This window comes from Staurois parvus, unplaced genomic scaffold (assembly GCF_062004578.1).
Source record: "Staurois parvus isolate SC_StPar_1 unplaced genomic scaffold, SC_StPar_1.0 ptg000092l, whole genome shotgun sequence".
Lineage (NCBI taxonomy): Eukaryota > Metazoa > Chordata > Amphibia > Anura > Ranidae > Staurois > Staurois parvus.
The window spans coordinates 946,188-967,681 of record NW_028317888.1 but is presented as its reverse complement, the minus strand read 5'-3'; the positions used below and the strand labels follow the sequence as shown (position 1 = coordinate 967,681).

The following is a 21,494-nucleotide window of genomic DNA, read 5'->3' as shown; positions in this document are numbered from 1 at the left end:
AATAGACAGTGACACCCTGACACCTTATACGAACCTGACACACACAATGATACAGTCACCATCCAGACACATCCCTTGTCTGTTACTGGAGAATGTCCCAGAATTCCCGGCACTGCTCACCTCTCCTGTCAGCAGCTCCATCATCTTCTTGGTGACTTCTAGAATCTTCTGCATGTTGTGTCTCTCAGGGTTTAGGGAGTCACATGGAGGCACTGTGATGGTCATATGATCACCTGACTTCAGAAGAGGAAATCTCTGTATTGAGGAACCAATAGGAATATCATGTTAGAATCCCAGAATCCTCCTCACCTCTCCGGTCAGGTCTGTGATTTATTAATAGAGATGAGAGTGATGTCATGTGACCTCCCAGAATCCTCCTCACCTCTACGGTCAGGTCTGTGATTTATTAATAGAGATGAGAGTGATGTCATGTGACCTCCCAGAATCCTCCTCACCTCTCCGGTCAGGTCTGTGTTTTATTAATAGAGATAAGAGTGATGTCATGTGACCTCCCAGAATCCTCCTCACCTCTCCGGTCAGCAGGTAGATGATCTCCAGGGTGAGGTTCAGTATCTTCTCAGTCATGTGACTCCGGTCCTCCTCCATCCTCATTGGTGGGGTCATGTGGTTTTCTCTGTAGATGGATAGCAGAGAATTATCTGGACTGTATTGGTTGTATAATATCAGGATGGGGATATAAGGGGGTAATAGACGGGCTGCTCCCAGTGGGAGATGGAATATGTAGATCAGGTTACTTAGTGTTTGTTGTGTTTCCTGCAAGCCTGTAGAAGCCCCCATAATATTTTTTAAACCACTTGCCTACCGGGCACTTTCACCCCCTTCCTGCCCAGGCCAGTTTTCAGTACTGTCGCACTTTGAATGACAATTGCACGGTCATGCAACACTGTACCCATATAAAATTTGTCATGTTTTGAGACAGATAGAGCTTTCTTTTGGTGGTATTTAATAACCTCTGGGTTTTTTTTATTTTTTGCTAAACAAATCAAAAACAACTGAAAATGTTGAAAAAATAAGTTTTTTTCTCAGCTTCTGCTATAAAATTTTGTAAATGAGTAATTTCTCTCCTTCACTGATGTGTGCTAATGAGGCTGCAATGATGGGCACTGATAGGCAGCACTGTTGGGCATTGACAGGCATCACTGGTGCGCACTGAAAGGCAGTACTTATATATGTCACTGATAGGCGGCACTGACTTGAACTGTTAGGTGGCATTGATGGGCACTGATAGGTGGCACTGACAGGCAGCACTAATAATTGGCACTGAAAGGCAGCTCAGATTGGCACTGATATGTGGCATTGATGGGCACTGGTAGGTACTGATATGTGGCATTGATGGGCACTGACAGGTGGCATTGGTGGGGCTACACTGATCATCAGTGACCTGATGATCAGTGTGGATGTCCCCTCTGAGGATTGCCAATTACCAACTCTCCTCTCCTCACGAGCAGTCAATGTGACCAGCATTTCCTTATTTACATGCAATCAGCTGTGATTGGACACAGCTGATCACATGACAGAGTCATCGGCTCTTTCCACTGATCGGTGATCCGCTGTGTCCCAGCACTGCGGTTAGAGTGGAAGGACATCATATGACATCCTCCAGAATGAGAGAACCTCCACCTGTCCGTCATTTCCTGATATGGAGGGCGGGAGGTGGTTAATAGAAGAGAAAAGGCTCATCTCTTGTCCTTTGACTGGAGACAGATATGTGTATATGAAGCTCCAACAGGATAAATACAGAGTCAGAAGCTGCAGACATCACAGGGGGTCCCTATACCTGGTGGGGGGGTCTGAGAGCAGCCATGATGTCAGTACATTGGAGCTGGTGACAGTGAAAGGTATTGATGAGCCAAATGTACCCGATTCAGTCTAGTCTGTAAATAGAGCGGCCTGGGATTCTTTTATCCATACTGGACCCTTGTCCAAGATGAGGATCTGGTATACATGGTAATAGGGAACTAAAACAAAAAAAAAACAAGATTGTGTGGGGTTGTTCCTAAAATACATAGCAGACCCTTATCCTGGATGGGAGTCTGGTATGGATATAAATGGGGGAAGCCCACACAATAAAGAAGGCCTGGGGTCCTCCCCAGAGCACACACCCCTCCCCTAAACCAAGCCAGGCCATGTGCCCTCAATATGGGGAGTGTATCTTGTAAAGGACCTATTCCCCACAACCCTGACCTCGGGGGTCTCTTGGTGGTGTACTTATTGGAATCTGGAATCCCCCTTCAAATAAGAGGGCTCTCAGCTACCTCCCCCACATGAATGTGTAAGGGTACGTATACCCCGGGTTACTCATTCAGAAAGAAATATTGTAAATAGTAAAAAAAAAAAAAAAAGACGTTATCCACACCACATGACTAGTCCTTTATTAATAAAAAAAGATTTCCCCAATGTAAAATGTCATGGATAAGGCATGCCCATGGTGACTAACCAAAGCGTGGTCCGTGACTGGGGTAAAGAGGGAGTGAGGGGGACTTACTTTGGGCATATAAGACTGATACACTTTCACAGCCCGCACTACCTCTGACCACCACTAGAGGGAGTCTCCACTCCAATCTAGCTGGCTGATCACACACAGACAGATATGAATCTTACATACAATCTGATGCACTCTAAGGGTGGGGGAGCAGTCTAGCAATTAGCACACTCCTCTAGGATTCCTCCAGCTACCCTACAAGATAGAACCCCAGTGTTAATCACTGTTCCTACTGTATACACACCCCCACACCAGACACACAACTGTCAGGGCTCCGGGAATGACCAGAGGTGTGTGGACCGACACAGGGAAACGCAGGCTTCAGGTATAGCGTGTAAACAAGATAATTTATTAAAGGACAACACAAACACAAACGCAGTGCAACAAACCAAACCCAAAACTAACACAAATACATACAAGGTGAAACAAACCCAAACCTAAACTGATATATATATGTATATATATATGGAGAACAACGTAGTCAGGCGGGCCAGGTCGGTAGCTAACGGGCAAACGGTACCAGGAGCGAATGGAAGAGTGGTCAGGAATAGCCAAGGTCAGGACAGGCAGAGTTTGTTCAGAGTCAGGTTCAGAGTCAGGATCAAAGCAGGATCAGGCAGGAAGCAGACAGGATGCAGGTACAGGGGCTCACGGGAAACATACACCAAGGCACTGATTACAGGCCTGGTCCTGCTTAAATACACCTCCTGCAATCAGCCTCAGGTGATGGCCTGATTGCAGGAGTGAGATTCTGGCTGCTGGGAGCACCCGCTGGCCAGCCTTGGTACTGCAGCCCACAAGGCAGGTGAGTCCCACCACCATTGGCGAGTCCATTTCTGACAACAACACACAGTAGCTTGCCATGACCCAACAGTTTGTCCACAGACTGGTCTGCTGGGCCACCATACACACACACAGATCTCTGTCCGGCAGATCTGCTACTTTACAATCTGCATTCAATCTGCCAACACACACAGTACAATTGCATACAGATTGGCAATGAACTTAGACCGAGCACATAGACACTACAATACAGATATGAGCTCAAGCTTAGTACACAGAAGTCACTTATTAATTGTATGACTTAATATCCTGAAAATGGGCAGGGCATAAAATATGTACAAAGAAAAAAAAAAGAGTTACCAAGAATACAAAAATACACACAATTGGCTATTCACTATAAACTAAAAGAGAATAAAAACAGAAATAAAACTTTTGCCAAGATTTATCCTGCGATTGGAGCAAGTCAATGAAAGTCCGCGATTCGCCAGCCAAATAGAACTGGCTCCGTACGAATCACACTGTCCGTATCTCAGGGTACTAAATTTATTGAAAAACGGATGGTGGGTGGGACTTTAACCCTTGGCCAATCAACCCTCAGTGTTCCTGTACCAGCCCACAGGACATTCTGTGTTTTAAAGTGCCCAATCTTGAATGGACCAGGAACAGTTCAGATCACTGAGTCAGGGATAGAATTTCCAACACCAGCGCATCAGTCCAATTGCGACAGTACCAATCACTGTTCAGCTCAATCAGGCACCATATAACCATTCTGTGCGTTTCTCTGGGATTCTACAGAGGCTACAAATACAGTTTTACATGCAGATGGAGCCTACAGTGTGTCCAATCAGAAGGAAGTATTTCCATTTCTGTGCAACTAATATTTTAGCTTTTATGAGAGATGAAACAGATTCCTCTTATCTGTGGATGTAAATCAAAGCTGGCAGATATTTCAGAACCTTCTCCTGGTCCACTGCTGTTTCTAGCCAAAATGGCTAGAGCTCTTCTTTTAGAATTCAAGGTGAGAACTGCTTGTCTACTTAGATAGCAAAGCTCCATTGGCATCCAGGTGACACCACTAGCCTAGAAGCTACTCTGTCCTTCCAGATGCTGATATACAGTTATGTTCAAAATAATAGCAGTGTGTTGAAAAAAGTGAATAAAGCTGAAAATCCTTCTAATCCTTTTATTTCCATCCACACAAATGCATTGGGAACACGACACATTCTATTCCAAATCACAACATGAAGAAAAATACATCAAATTTGTGTTGTTCCTCTAATAAAATGGAAGAAAAGTGAATATTAGACGGTTCAAAAAAATCGCAGTGTTTGTATTCTTTACAAACTCAAACATTCACTATATAAACTGAGAAATGTTTGAAGATTTTGCTTTCCTTTGAATGACTTCATGAATATTTGGTTGTAGTCGCACTGTTTCTGAGAACTGCTGTACATCTGTGTTGCATGGAGTCACCCAACTTCTGGCCCCTGTGATCAGGTATTCCAGCCCAGGATGATTGGACCACATTCCACAGTTCTTCTCTATTTCTTGGTTTTGCCTCAGAAACAGCATTTTTGATGTCACCCCACAAGTTTTCTATTGGATGAAGATCCGGGGATTGGGCTGGCCACTCCATAACGTCCATCTTGTTGGTCTGGAACCAAGATGTTGCACCTTTACTGGTGTGTTTGGGGTCGTTGTCTTGTTGGAACACCCATTTCAAGGGCATTTCCTCTTCAGCATAAGGCAGCATGACCTCTTCAAGTATTCTGATGTAATCAAACTGATCCATGATCCCTGGTATGCGATAAATAGGCCCAACACCGTAGTATGAGAAACATCCCCATATCATGATGCTTGCACCACCATGCTTCACTGTCTTCACAGTGTACTGTGGCTTGAATTCAGTGTTTGGGGGTCGTCTGACAAACTGTCTCCGCCCACTAGACCCAAAAAGAACAATCTTACTTTCATCAGTCCACAAAATGTTGCACCATTTCTCTTTAGGCCAGTCAATGTGCTCTTTGGCAGATTGTAACCTCTTCAGTACGTCTTTTTTCCAACAGTGGGACTTTGCGGGGACTTCTTGCAGATAGCTTGGCTTCACATCGGCGTCTTCTAATTGTAACAGTCCTCACAGGGAACGTCACACCTTCTTTCATCTTCCTGGAGCTGATTGTTGGCTGAGTCCGCCCCATTTTGGCTATTCTTCTATCCATTCCAATGGTAGTTTTTCGCTTTCTTCCACGTCTTTCAGGTTTTGGTTGCCATTTTAAAGCATTTGCCATCATTTTAGCTGAGCAGCCGATCATTTTCTGCACTTCTTTATATGTTTTCCCCTCTCCAATCAACTTTTTAATCAAGGTACGCTGTTCTTCTGAACAATGTCTGGAACGACCCATTTTCCTCAGAATTGGAGAGAGAAATGCACTGTAACCAGCATGTCCAACATTTGCTGCCTTCCTTCCTTAAATAAGGGCAATAATTGCCACCTGTTTTCCAATAATGAATGACCTCACTATTAGGACTCCACACTGCTATTATTGTGAACACGCCCCTTTCAATGAGTGATTCAATGACACAGAATCAGCAGCATGCATGTCAGGACTGTTGGGTCTGTTGGATTTCTATGACTCTACTACACCTGCTAGGAAATTATTTGCCATGTAGAAATATCATTTCCACCAAAAACAGTGATTGATCCAGTTAGTGATGTCTGACTGCTATTATATTGAACACAACTGTATATCTGTGACTGAATACTGAACACTTATCTGTAATAACATGGAATGAGACAAGATTGACAATTACATATTTCTACTGATCACCTCACATCTCACCTACTGATATAATGATTCTACTCTTACATTTACTTTACAGTAAATCCCTCGTCAATCATCCAACAATGCAGATATACATCATTAACCAGTTGCCATCCGGCCAATAGCACAAAGGCAGCCTGGTGAGCAGCACATCCCTCCGGGTGGACGCCATATGGCATCCTTTCAGACATGCAGTTTGCCTGGCCACAAAGCCATGCAGCGTGATCTGTCATCAGCCATGTACCTCAGACATGGCTGATGACAGATCTGTGTACCGGACCCGTTGCCAGTACCATGTGACCTGTTGTGACCAATCACTGCAGGTCACATGACAGTTTTATACAATGCATGGCTTCCTTTCATACCATCCATTGTAAACAAGTGTGTCTAGCTGTGAATGGTCACAGCGATCACATGCATAAACTGGGCCAATCACAGCCCAACTGTGTCATGTGATTAGCTGTGGCCAAATCACAGTTAAGCATAAAAAAAACCCTGAATGAATTGATTTTATTTAGGTAAATGCTTGCGTATAGCAAAAGAAGTTCTTTGCTATAAGAAAATTGTGTAAAAAAAAAAAAAATATTGACCACTTCCCCAAAGTAGTACAATATTACTATGGTAACATTATACCAGTTTGCTCATAGTGAAATATGAAAAAACATCTTAAAAATAGAGAAAAAATGTAATAAAAAAATCAATTTTTTTTCATACAGTTACCAGTCAGTATCCCTGATCACCGCCATGCCAGTTATATGATGATGCTGTACTGCACTGGTGACAGGATGTAAAAAAATATAGTGAAAATCATTTTTTTTATTCCTTCATTTCTGAAAATTATGACAAAAAAATTACAACTTCAAAAAACTTGCCATGTCTCTTATGAAATACGTTGGGACTGTCTACTTTGAAAAAAGGGGTCATTTGGGGAGATATCTGTACCGTCCTGACATTTGGGGGATGTCTGTACCGTCCTGACATTTGGGGGATGTCTGTACCGTCCTGACATTTGGGGGATGTCTGTACCGTCCTGACATTTGGGGGATGTCTGTACCGTCCTGACATTTGGGGGATGTCTGTACCGTCCTGACATTTGGGGGATGTCTGTACCGTCCTGACATTTGGGGGATGTCTGTACCGTCCTGACATTTGGGGGATGTCTGTACCGTCCTGACATTTGGGGGATGTCTGTACCGTCCTGACATTTGGGGGATATCTGTACCGTCCTGACATTTGGGGGATATCTGTACCGTCCTGACATTTGGGGGATATCTGTACCGTTCTGACATTTGGGGGATATCTGTACCGTCCTGACATTTGGGGGATATCTGTACCGTCCTGACATTTGGGGGATATCTGTACTGTTCTGACATTTGGGGGATATCTGTACCGTCCTGACATTTGGGGGATATCTGTACCGTCCTGACATTTGGGGGATATCTGTACCATCCTGACATTTGGGGGATATCTGTACCATCCTGACATTTGGGGGATATCTGTACCGTCCTGACATTTGGGGGATATCTGTCCTGTTCTGACATTCGTGGACCTCAAGAAATTAGATTGGCTGTCAGTACTTCAGGATTGATCAATGTTCAGATATCTTCCATAGTTTGTGAACTCTATAACTTCATTACAGACTAAAGAATACATCCTAATTTTGGTAATGTTCACCAAAGACATGTAGCAGAATACATCTCGGCCTAAATTTATGAAGAACAATTATTTATTTGCAAAACTTTTATAACAGAAACAAAGAAAAACGTGTTTTTTTCAAAATGTTTGGGTTTTTTTTTGTTAATTTAGCAAAAAATAAAAACCCCGGCGGTGATTAAATACCACCAAAAGAAAGCTTTAGCTGTGTGAAGAAAATGATAAAATTTTAGTTTGGGTACAATGTTGTATGACCGCGCAATTGTCATTCAAAGTGTGAGAGCGCTGGAAAATGAAAACTGGCCTGGGCAGGAAGGGGGTAAAAGTGCCCGGTATGGAAGCGGATAATAATGAACAATTCCCAATGAAAAAACACATGCTGACCACCAACACGATCCGTTTCCAGCGACTACTCACCATGATTGACAACTCACAGTGACTAAGGATGGACATGACGGTGAGGTTACTGGGTGTAAATAGAAAATAACATCTTATTACCTCCTCTGCTGCCACTTCCAGCAATGCCTCCTCTCTACTTCCTACCACATGGAACTTCCTCTCTATATCTGTCTGTACCTGACATCACTTCCTGTCTTCCATAGAGACTTCCATTTTGGGTATAAGTGAGATCACCACCTTGTGGAGCTCAGAGGAAATGCAATGTGAGTGATCCCTGCAGAACCAGCTGAATTTCCATGGATCTATGGTCACCTTCAGTGACTTCCTCCCCTCCCCCTCATCTCCTTCATGATGGAAGTCATGCTGAGATCATCTCCCATTGGCTGAGCAATATTCTCATTTGTCTCTCAGCTCCTTCTTGCTGTTCCTCTTCCTGCCTGTTGTTTCCTTGGATTGATTTTCTGTGTAGTGACCCCGGCTTGGTCTCTTGGATGCACTCGTCTGTTGCTTGCCCTGACCTTTCTCCTGATTCCTGGATCTCCTCCTCATCTCTCCTCCATATCCTCTTACACAGCTTTTCTCCACACCTGCAGTGACCCTGGGGGGAGGAAACTTGGCACCAGCACGCCGCCAAATCCATCCCCACCATTAGGGGCTCTGGAGACAATTGTCTGCTATTTACACTCCGTTCCTCCGCACGTCACCTGATCACATGACAGCTTACTTCCACAGATTCCGGACAGATTTCTGGATGGTAAAGGTCAAAGGTCACTCTTCAGTTTAGGAGAGGTAGGATGCACCCAGAAACTATGATTTGGTTTGCATGGGAGCCTCATATAGAGGACCCCTTAAAGCTCCCCATCAAAATGTTCCTCCATCCAGAGTCTATATGTCCTATGACATCACACTGACCTCACAGCTCCTCCTCCCAATGTCCCTCCATCCAGAGTCAGAGAATCCTATGACATCACACTGACCTCACAACTCCTCCTCCCAATGTCCCTCCATCCAGAGTCAGAGAATCCTATGACATCACACTGACCTCACCGCTCCCCCCCCCAATGTCCCTCCATCCAGAGTCAGAGAATCCTATGACATCACACTGACCTCACAGCTCCTCCTCCCAATGTCCCTCCATCCAGAGTCAGAGAATCCTATGACATCACACTGACCTCACAGCTCCTCCTCCCAATGTCCTTCCATCCAGAGTCAGAGAATCCTATGACATCACACTGACCTCACAGCTCCTCCTCCCAATGTCCCTCCATCTGGAGTCAGAGAGTCCTATGACTGTCTCTGTGCTGCAGACACAATTTATGTATCAGTTTTCATTGTTTCTTCATTCTCTGACTAAGGTCCATGAATAAAGAAATGACCTGGTAGGAGATCAGAGGAGCCATTTCCTAGTTCCCTTGAGGGTGGAATTGTAAGCTCCTCAGAGACCAAGCTGCCTGATGTGGGCTGAGTCCTGGTTTGGGGGAACCAATCAGCTCCTGTCTAGTAATCCTCTTTGTCTTTGTATTTTAGTCCATGGCCGGGAGATGAGGAAAACCTCCGAGGATTGTCTCACTTTGTCTCCAGACTGGAAAGTAGAAGATGAGGACATCACACAGTATAGTCCAGGAGAAAACCCGTCTCCCTCCAATGTCCATCCGGCACCACCCAGTGTAGATGGACCATCGGATTCCTCGTATCCTGAGGAACCTCAGACTGTGCGGGACCGGGCCGGCCTTCCAACAGGGAAGAGCTTCTCCTGTACTGAGTTCGGGAAGGGTTTCCATTTTAAATCAGATCCTATTGTGCATAAAAGATCTCACACAGGGGAAAAACCATATTCCTGCCTGAATGTGGGAAATATTTTTCATTAAAGTCCAGTCTTTACAGACATCAGAGACTGCATACGGGGCAAAATCCATATTCCTGTCCTAAGTGCGAGAAATGTTTTTCAGACAAGTCCAGTTTTTACAGTGATCAGAGATTGCACACAGGGGAGAAGCCATATTCCTGTTCTGAGTGCGGGAAATGTTTTTCATATATGTCCAGCCTTTACTCACATCAGAGATCACACACAGGGCAGAAGACACATTCTTGTCCTGAGTGTGGGAAATGTTTTTCACAGAAGTCCCATCTTAACCGACATCATAGATTGCACACAGGCGAGAAGCCATATTCCTGTCTTAAGTGTGGGAAATGTTTTTCTCGGAAGTCCCATCTTTATACACATCAAATTTCACACACAGGGGAGAGGCCATATCCCTGTCCTGAGTGCGGGAAATTTTTTCACAGACGTCCAGTCTTTATACACATCAAAGATCTCACATGGGGGAGAAGCCATACTCCTGTCCTGAGTGCGGGATATGTTTTTCACGGAAATCCCATCTTTACACACATCAGAGATATCACATGGGGGAGAGGCCATATTCCTGCCCTGAGTGTGGTAAATGTTTTTCAGACAAGTCCAGTGTTTCCAGGCATCAGAAGTCTCACACAGTGAGAAGCCACTTTCCTGTCCAGAGTGAGGGAAATGTTCCTCACTGACGTCCTGTCTTTTTGTACTTCAGGGATCCCACACAACCCTTGAGGTATATTAGAGCCTTGAGTGCGGGAAATGTTCTAACCTGTCCCTCCCTTTCACAGAAACCACTGTGAGTTGAGTTTCTGGAGGGGCCTGGGGGCCATCCTCCTTCCCACTGACTATGGGCCCGGGGGTTCCATCACTTCCCTGGGTACCTGACTGGCCATGAATGATACCAGCTACCCTTTCCATGTAATCAGGGCTGGAGGGACTGTTTCTGGGACTCCTCAGCATACTGCGAAAGTGGAACTGTTATCCTGGAGTGATGGATTAGGTGCTGGGAGTTAGTTCCAGCATATATGGGGTTAAGAAACGTTATTTTCTGTTCTAGGTTTCCTGGCATCTACTATTGTTTGTTGTCATTAGATTTAGGTGAGAAGATCTCACTTTGTTTAATCCCCTCCAGAGTCCAGATGGCTCGGTGCCGGGAAGGAATCCATTGATTTCTTGGTTGTTTATTTGTGTATAGAATGTCATTTTCTCCTGTGATGTGTAATGTGGCAATTCCTGTAGAAATGCTGTTTGTTAATAAAGTCAGTCCTGTTTTCCTCCAACATTGGTTCTATCTGATGTTTGGAGTCAATTTGCTGTATTCTGGTTCCAGAGTGGAGGAAGCTGGAGTTTGGCAGAGATACCCAGTCGGGGTGCCGGGCAGTCTGTCACACTCCCCTTTCAGCTGCTGGAGGTATGGAGATGGATTATTGGTCATCTTGCTCTTCTTTGTGGTGGGGACTTGCAGGTCACATCTGGGCCTGGAGCCGGTAAGTCAACACTACACCAGGGTACAGGGCCAGGACAGGGGGGTGGGGGGCTTGCAGGAGGGGCAGCTGCCCTGTGTACAGTGTTTTATTGCGGGGGAAGGGTGACCTGTCACATGACCATGTTGGGTTTGCCTGTGCAGAGAGAATGATGGGGGTGCTGGGGCGGAGATATCTTCATCTGATGTCACAGACTCCTCCCCGTCCTGCCAGTCTATGGCGCCCTCTGCAGCTGTATAGGAGCTACCACTGGAGATGGGAGGAGGGAACTCACCAGCAGATGGTGGACTGTGGGGAACTCACCAGCAGATGGTGGACTGTGGGGACTCACCAGCAGATGGTGGACTGTGGGGACTCACCAGCAGATGGTGGACTGTGGGGACTCACCAGCAATGCCATGCCAAGGTCTGATGAGTACAATTCAGGGAGGGGTGATTTGTGCTAGGGATGGTTTTGTCATGGAAGTTGGGGGAGGGGATTGGTGCTGGGGGTTGTTTTGTCATGGAGGTTGGGGGAGGGGATTGGTGCTGGGGGTTGTTTTGTCATGGAGTTTGGGGGAGGGGATTGGTGCTGGGGGTTGTTTTGTCATGGAGATTGGGGGAGGGGATTGGGTTGTCATGGAGGTTGGGGGAGGGGATTGGTGCTGGGGGTTGTTTTGTCATGGAGGTTGGGGGAGGGGATTGGTGCTGGGGGTTGTTTTGTCATGGAGGTTGGGGGAGAAGGATTTATGTTTGGGGACACAATGTACTTTACTTACTTTTGGCCTCTACACTCTGTGAGCCATGCACTCTTGGCCCAGATAAAGGTAGGCTCAAGTGTTATTAAACTATACCTCTTTAAGCCCCTCCCACTGTGAGCACATTTTAGCCACACCCAGTATTTGGTGTAGAGTGCTTTGAGTGCTGCTATAATCCCCGCCCCCTTCTCCACAGCTGCCCCAACTCCAATAAAAGTGGACATGGTCAGTAGGGTGTCCCTGGATTTTATGTTGAAAATCTGGTCACCTTCCAGTCCCGTTCTCTCCAGGACATATCATAGAATGAAGCCGTATTGTTCTTTCAGTGACATCATCCCGTGTTCTGTCCATTTCCACACTGACACCAACAGCTCCTCCACCATCCTGGAGTATTTGTTGTCACCATGTTTCCAATGATGGAGATCCAGAGACTGACCAGAGTCTTCTTCTCAATGTCACCAGACCACCTCTTCCTCTACTATTGGAGTGCTGGGCCTTTCTATGACTACTCTGGACCCCAACCTCTTCTATATGATTGTGAAGATTTCTATTTACTAAGAAGAGAAAGAAGCTGCAGAAAATGTCCATGATGGAGATGAGGGTTCCATATAGTATGAGCAGCATCTCCCTTCACTCTGTAACCAAGACCTAGTCTGCAATGCCCAGAATGACACCAATGAGTCTCTGACCAATCTGATGGTTTGGATAGACTTTCTCCTTTTGATTATCTCCAGGCAGTGGCGTATTTAGGTTTTGTGCTGCCCTAGGCAACACCAAAATCATTTGCCCCCCATGGACACCGACCTAAACAACCCCCCCTTCTTCCTCCCATGGAGAGAGCCTGACATTGACCAACAACACCCCTGCCCCCCACCCAGGAAAGCCTTCCAGGACCCCCCCATTCCCATGCGATAGAGAGACAGTCATCTTCACAGCTCCAAACATCCCCGGGAATGAGAGCCAGGCTCTACATACACCATCAAGCAGCCCGCAGCTTCTCTCAGATCCCACCTGGTTCCCATGGTGGCTTGTCCCTTCTTTCATCCCTTCTGCTGGGGAGATGTGCTACCCCCCCTGAAAAATGCCGCCCTAGGCAAGTGCCTTGTTAGCCTTGTGGTAAATACACCCCTGTCTCCAGGTGACCATGAATTAGTTCTCCAATATCTCCCCGGTGTTCTGCAGACAGATATACATTTCCTGATGACTTATGGTGTACAGATTCCTCGTGTTCCCCGATATGAGCTCATACATTGGACTTGTTCAACTTTCTAACCTGGACTGAATGGACTTGGATAGATACTCTCCCTATGTGGAGGACACGTGGTCTGGTATAGTTCTGGAGGTGGGGGAAGTGCATACATGTCCTCCTCTTTCCTGGCCTGGCAAGCTGCAGACCTGGATATGAGTCGAGAATGGATTTTGTGGGGGACCCCATACTTTATTGGGGTTTTTTAAGGATTTGGTATGATATTGGTGGGGACCATGTTCTATTTTTTTATATGGTGTCATCTTTGAAATCCATTCTAAACCTGAAAGGCCTGGTATGAATTTTATTAGTGACACCCCACGCCACCCTGGAAAACCGCAGCTGACATCTGAATGGAATGATCAGGAATGCATTGCCGGTTGTCAGGATGCCTGGGGCCACTGGTTCTCTACTAGAGATGAGCCCAACTGCCCGGGGTTCAGTCCAAGCAGAGTTCCGAGAAGTTTCCATGCCGATTCCAAATCCCATCCAAATCAATCGGAGCAAAATCAACAGGCCCATTTTCTAGGCTAATAGGCCAATAGGTATGAGAAAATACCATGGGGGAGGGGGAGGGACACTGCAATGGGAAAAAAAAGTTTTAAAAAAATTCCATTCAGCCAGAAGCCGGGATTTTTTTTTAAACAATAAAAATGTCCAAATCTTTTAACCTCTTCATCTCTGGAGCAATGTTTTCCCTGTTTGTATACATGTATAAATCTGCATTTGTGTTGAGTAAATAGATACCAAACAAGTCAAGTCTTACAATTGTGTGCGCCTGAGACATGGCAATGACGGCCCCTGAAAATCTCCATAGGAGACACTTTAAAGCCTTTACTGCTCATCAGTATAGAGACAACTGTGATCTGTGGTGGTGGAATGATTCCTCTCACTGCGACATTCGTGGCGATACCTCACATGTGTGGTGCAATCACGCTTTACATACACATACACACCCTTTGTGTACTTTTGTGTTTGCAGGACAACGGGGGATTACGTTTAATTTTTTAATAAATGTTATTGTCATTTGTATTTTTGTACTTGTGTATTTATTTCCTATTTAGCTGCATTGCTATCACAAGGAGTTAACAACCCCCCACTGTGACATGATTGGTCAGGTGACAGGTCCTCTTTATGAGACATCGGGGCTCTATTAGACCTCCAATGTCTCCTCTACCCTCCAATGCACAGATGGCGCTCAGTTAGATGCTTCCTTGGCTGGATCATCCGGGGAATGATGGCTCGGAAACGGGAAACACTCAGAGCTGAGGACTTCATTCAGTGCAGAGGAGATTGGGGAATGGACGTTCACCAGTCTCCTCCATCTTGGTCTCCTGAAGGCACTGGATGTGGTCTCAGGATCCCAGAATGAGTGCAGGAACCATGCGGGGGGAAGAGGGAGCTGTGATGGGGGCATCACCACCTGCAGTGTAAATGTGATCAGGTAGTTATACAGCCACCCGGATCACTTTTACTGTGCAGCTGGGAGGCGGCTGAAGGAAACAAGCACTGCTACTGCCGCCATCACCTTGTGAGGGTCTGTGTGAGGATTCAAAAGAAAAAAGGAAGACGGCAATTTAAGGCATTTTTTTCTTTGTAAATTTCACTTTTTCTGTAGCCCCTCCTACAGCAAGAATTAAAAAACGTATAGATCCCCAAATACATACCGGACCCTCTGAGTCTAAGAGTCTATGGGGGTACCTCATACAAAAAGTGTGTGCCCCCCCAGAAAATCCATAGCAGACCCTTAATCCAAGCATGCAGCCTGGCTGACCAGGAAGGGGAGAGGGAAGAGTATGTGGCCCCACCCCCCTCCTGAACCATACCAGCCCATGTGCTCTCAATATGGGGTACCTTGTCAGGGGGGACCCCCTGTGGCAATGCACCTTGTCCCTATACAGATGAGGACAAGGGCCTCATCCCACACCCCTGGCCTGATGGTTGTGGGGGATCTGTGGTCAGGGAGGTTCATCAGAATCTGGAATGCCCAGACACCGACCCCCCATATCAGTGAGTTTGGGGTACATAGTACACAGCACCCCTACTCATTCATAAAAAAAGGAAATAAAGTGATAAAGACCCTCAATGTCCTCACTGACTGATAGAGTCCTGAGCTGTCATCAGCTATATAAAGGAAGGGGCGGGGATAGTGGTGACATCATTGCCCATATATGGCCATATTCACACAATGATGTCATCCTCTATTCCCTGCCCATTTGCCTATGTGACCATGTAAGTGAGTGGGTGGGGTGAAGTCAGTGGTTGCTAAGGATGCAGCTGTTGCAGGCAGCTGTTGCTTCCCTAGCAACCAGGGAGAGCCAGAAGCCATCATGTCGGTCTGCAGCAAATGCGATAAACTTTGGATGTTCAGAAGAATGTGGGAGCCGCCAGTGTTCATCCAAACTTCTGTCCAGACTCGGAGCTCATCCCTCATCCCAGATTATTGTCAGGGTGTGGGAGGATTGTATCTGCCAGACCGGGATCTGTAGGTGTGTGTGTATCACTGCCCGGCACACCAGTCACATCACACACTCCAGGTTGTGCCAATCAGCCCTCAATCATGTGTGTGGGGTGTGCGGGGGGGGGTAGGTGGTCAATGAAAGAAGTGATCACACCGGGATTCTGGATGGAAGGATAGCTCAGGGGATCCTCTGAGGTGTGTGGGGATCACTTGTCTGCTCTACAGACCTCAGATTGTATGAAAGATTTGTATCTGCCTGTGTGTGTCCAGCCAGTCCCATGTGGAAGTGTCTCCCTCAAGTGGTGGTTAGCAGTATTGCAGGCTGTGAGATCCGTATCATTGCTGGTATTAGCCAGTCACCGTGGGCAAGATTTCCTTAACACCCATCATTGGTACAACATCAAGATAAAACCTTGGGATAAAATAAGCTCCATTGTTGGTGTCAGTGAGATAAAATAAGCCCCATCCTTGGTGTCAGTGAGATAAAATAAGCCCCATTGTAGGTGTCAGTGAGATAAAATAAACCCTATTGTTGGTGTCACTGAGATAAAATAAGCTCATTGTTGGTGTCAGTGAGATAAAATAAGCCCCATTGTTGGTGTCAGTGAGATAAAATAAACCCCATTGTTGGTGTCAGTGAGATAAAATAAGCTCATTGTTGGTGTCAGTGAGATAAAAAAAGCCCCATTGTTGGTGTCACTGAGATAAAATAAACCCTATTGTTGGTGTCACTGAGATAAAATAAGCTCATTGTTGGTGTCAGTGAGATAAAATAAGCCCCATTGTTGGTGTCAGTGAGATAAAATAAGCCCCATTGTTGGTGTCAGTGAGAACTAAGTGTACCCCCAGCCCAGAATTGGTGGTCAGTGGTGGTACTTACCTGATCCCACCCTCCCGCTGCCTCTCTGCTGATGTTGGAGTTCCACTTTCCCTGTCAGAAAGGAGATGCCGGCTCCCAGCAGTCGGGTGTCAATGCAGTGCCTGGTAATGGCAGAGCTCCCGGCTGTCCCTCCTTCCTCCTCCTTGGTCCCTCATTCTGCTCGGATCTCTATAGTTGGATATGAAATGCTCTATTTATCTATCAGGAAGTGTTTTCCGGGGCTAAACCTTCCCTCCAACGTCTACATTTCTGGATTAGTACATTTCTAAAGCCGGTATAAAGGAATAGAAGTATAAACAGCACTTGTGGGGTTATCTCATCATTTCTTTGTATCATTCTCCTTTAGGGGGCGTGGCAGGGGGTGTGTCCTATGTCTTCATACCTTCACTAATAGGTGTCCCTTGTTCCTATCACAGAAATTTGGGAGATACGTGATGGAACCCAGAGAGTGTTGAAGGTGTCATCACCTCAATGCCACTCTGCATGGAGTCCTGGAATCTGTGAGACATGATGGGACAGGAGACTAAATCCCGGGACTGTCCCTCATCATCCGGGACACTCGGCACCTATGAAAGAGCCGGGGCCACACTACCAGACATTTCTCAGGGCTGCAGATCCTCTGACCTCCATAAGGTGGTGATCACAGACAGGAAGTCTCTCTGGAAGACAAGAAGTGATGTCAGGTACAGACAGGAAGTGATGTCAGGTACAGACAGGAAGAGATCTCAGGTACAGACAGGAAGTTCCATGTGGGAGGAATCAGAGAGGAGAAATTGTTGAAAGTGGCAACAGAGGAGGTAATAAGATGTTATTTCCAATTTACACCCAGTAACCCCCCGTCATGTCTGTCCTCTCTCTCCATAGTCATGTCCGTCCTCTTCCTCCATAGTCACGTCCGTCCTCTTCCTCCATAGTCACGTCCGTCCTCTTCCTCCATAGTCATGTCCGTCATCTTCCTCCATAGTCACTGTGACGTCTTTTATCTCCAGCAGATGATGATACACACATATATAGTGTGGGAACCCAGATTAACCCCTTCAGGGGGAGGAGTTGATGATAATATATTTGCTCCCAAAGCTGGCCTACATGGTTCAGTTTTATCGTTCAGCCAGCGGGATGAGAATTTAAAAAAATATAGAAGCAATCCTCCCCACTGCACTCTTGTATTCTGACAATGGGGGGACTCCTCCGCTCTCAGAATACACAGATCAGCACTGAAGCTATTGGCTGCAGCCGCTGGGGGAGTGGCTTTTATCCGGCAGTGGCCACACATGGATGGAAATGTGAGCGATCCCTGCTGAACCAGCTGAATTTCCATGGATCTATGGTCACCTTCAGTGACTTCCTCCCCTCCCCCTCATCTCCTTCATGATGGAAGTCATGCTGAGATCATCTCCCATTGGCTGAGCAATATTCTCATTTGTCTCTCAGCTCCTTCTTGCTATTCCTCGTCCTGCCTGTTGTTTCCTTGGATTGATTTTCTGTGTAGTGACCCCGGCTTGGTCTCTTGGATGCGCTCGTCTGTTGCTTGCCCTGACCTTTCTCCTGATTCCTGGATCTCCTCCTCATCTCTCCTCCATATCCTCTTACACAGCTTTTCTCCACACCTGCAGTGACCCTGGTGGGAGGAAACATGGCACCAGCACGCCGCCAAATCCATCCCCACCATTAGGGGCTCTGGAGACAATTGTCTGCTATTTACACTCCGTTCCTCCGCACGTCACCTGATCACATGACAGCTTACTTCCACAGATTCCGGACAGATTTCTGGATGGTAAAGGTCAAAGGTCACTCTTCAGTTTAGGAGAGGTAGGACACACCCAGGAACAAGGATTTGGTTTGCATGGGAGCTTCATATAGAGGACCCCTCAAACCTCCCCATCCAAATGTTCCTCCATCCAGAGTCTATATGTCCTATGACATCACACTGACCTCACCAGTCCTCCTCCCAATGTCCCTCCATCCAGAGTCAGAGAATCCTATTGCATCACATTGACCTCACAGCCCCTCCTCCCAATATCCCTCCATCCAGAGTCAGAGAATCCTATGACATCACACTGACCTCACAGCTCCTCCTCCCAATGTCCCTCCATCCAGAGTCAGAGAATCCTATGACATCACACTGACCTCACAGCTCCTCCTCCCAATGTCCCTCCATCCAGAGTCAGAGAATCCTATGACATCACACTGACCTCACAGCTCATCCTCCCAATGTCCCTCCATCCGGAGTCAGAGAATCCTATGACATCACACTGACCTCACAGCTCCTCCTCCCAATGTCCCTCCATCCAGAGTCAGAGAATCCTATGACATCACACTGACCTCACAGCTCCTCCTCCCAATGTCCATCCATCCGGAGTCAGAGAATCCTATGATGTCACTGTAACATAAATGTAAGAGTAGAATCATGTTATCAGTAGCTGAGATGTGAGGTGATCAGTAGAAATTTGAAATTGTAGATTTAGTTTTGTGACGGAGGGTAAGCGGGTCAGAACACACAAGGCAGACGGCAAACACTTAAAGCTTTATTAAAACAGACAACAGTCACTCAATGGGGAGAGAGAGTCCACAATACCTGTAGTCCAGCCCCAAGGCAAAGTTAAAGTCTCTACAGCAGTTTATAATCCAAACAGGGGGCGGTGTGAGTCTCTGTAGTAGTTGTAATCCAACAGGGGGGCGGTGTGAGTCTCTGTAGTAGTTGTAATCCAACAGGGGGTGGTGTGAGTCTCTATAGTAGTTATAATCCAACAGGGAGGTGGAGTGGGAGTACAAGAACAGTTCAGGGAAAACAGGAGAGCATAAACTCACGGGTCCAACAGGGATGTCCTGGTTCACAGCGGACAGCAGCAGGGGCGACCCTGCTCAGCACACAGCAACAGCGGGTAGTTCTAGCACACAGCCGAGGGGCAGTTGAGGCAAAGAGAGCCTGGGCACAGCAGAGGGCAATTCAGACAGGCAAGGTAAGGAGGGCCCACAGCAGAAGGTAGCTCTAGCAGGAAGGAGGTCCGGGCACAGCAGAGGGTAATTCAGGCAGGCAAGGTAATCAGGGCCCACAGCAGAAGGTAGCTCTGGCAGGCAGGAGGTCCGGGCAAAGCAGAGGTCAATTCACAGGGTAGCGATCCAGGGACTCACCAGCCAGCAGTGTACATAGCAAAGTACAGTTCCAAGCATCTCCTAGTTAAGGCTCAAGCAGGAGTAGCCCTGTCCATCATGGTTCCAGCTCTCCCAACAACGAGTCCACATGGTCCTGCAATTGTCCCCACCCCCAGCTTCCTGCTAAGAAGTGGCCTGAACTGGTTTTCCCCAGCCACACAGAGCCATGCTGCCTTTGTTCTATATGGAGATACATCCCATTTCCCCTCCCCCCTGTGAGGCCCAGGAACTTCAGACAAAACACAAAAAAAGAATATTTCTGCTGTCCATCACAACTTTCATTCTATGTCAGAGAAATATGTTCACCAATTAGCATCTGAAAGGACAGAGCAGCTTCTTACCTGGAGGTGACACCTGGATGCCAATAAAACATCACCTATGTAGCCAGACTTTGCCACCTTCTTGAACCTAATAGAATAATCCTAGTCATTTTGGCTACAAGAGTCAGCAGGAAATAGATCAGAGGAATCTATTTAATCTCTCATAAAAGCTAAAATATTAGTTGCAGAGAGATGAAAATACTTCCTTCTGATTGGACACACTGTAGGCTACATCTGCATGTAAAACTGTATTTGTAGCCTCTGTAGAATCCCAGAGAAATGCACAAAATGGTTATATGGCACCTGATTGCGACAGCTGAACAGTGATTGGTACTGTCGCGATCGGACTGATGTGCTTGTGTCAGAAATCATTTTCCTGACTCAGTGATCCAAATCGTTTCTTGCCCATTCAAGATTGGGCACCTCAGAACACAGAACATCCTGTGGGTTGGTACAGGAACACCCCTCAGGGTTGATTGGCCAAGGGTTAAAGTCCTAATAATAAATTGAGGGCCCTGAGATATGACGGGGTGATTCGTACGGAGTCGGTTCAATATGACTGGTGAATTGCAGACTTTCTTTGACTTCCTCCAGTCGCAGGATAAATCTTGGTAAGGTTTTATTTCTGTTTTTATTCCCTTTTATGTTATAGTCAATAGCCAATTGTGTGTCTTTTTGTATTCAATCATAAAATTATTAAGTGACTTCTGTGTACTAAGCTCGGGCTCATATCTCCAGAGAGATTGTTGTATTGTAGTGTCTATGTGCTTGCTCTAAGTTCATTGCCAATCTGTATGTAATTGCACTGTGTGTTGGCAGATAGCATGCAGATTGTAAAGTAGCAGATCTGCCAGATGGAGATCGGTGTGTGTGTGGTGGCCCAGCAGACCAGTCTGCGGACAAACTGTTGGGTGGTGGCAAGCTACTGTTTGTTGTGTGTCCGGAGTGGGGGGGGGGGTGGACAGTGGAAGAGTGATTAACAATGGGGTTCTAGTTTGTAGGATAGCTGGAGGAATCCTAGAAAGGTGTGCCAATTGCTAGATTGCTCCCCAACCTTTGCACAAGATTGTATGTAAGATTTCTGTTTGCCTGTGTGTGGTCAGCCAGCTGGATTGGAGTGGAGTCTCCCTCTAGTGGTGACCAAAGATAGTGCAGGCTGTGAAGGTATATCACGGTCAGTCTTATATGCTCAAAGTCCCCTCATT

The 21,494-nt window shown here is 46.4% G+C and overlaps 2 protein-coding genes across 2 annotated transcripts in view; one reads left to right on the top strand and one right to left on the bottom strand.

Moving 5' to 3' along the window:
- LOC149468104 (uncharacterized) overlaps positions 1-630 on the bottom strand; it is an 84,414-nt gene extending 83,784 nt beyond the window's left edge. The window contains exon 1 of the mRNA XM_089670673.1: positions 535-630. Coding sequence (XP_089526799.1) covers positions 535-624 — 90 coding nt within the window. The 5' untranslated portion in view covers positions 625-630. The remainder of the gene's footprint in view (positions 1-534) is intronic.
- A 3,554-nt stretch (positions 631-4,184) lies between these two features.
- Positions 4,185-21,494, top strand: part of LOC149468103 (uncharacterized) — a 60,613-nt gene continuing 43,303 nt past the window's right edge. The window contains exon 1 of the mRNA XM_089670672.1: positions 4,185-4,304. Within this exon, the coding sequence (XP_089526798.1) occupies positions 4,185-4,304 (120 nt within the window). The remainder of the gene's footprint in view (positions 4,305-21,494) is intronic.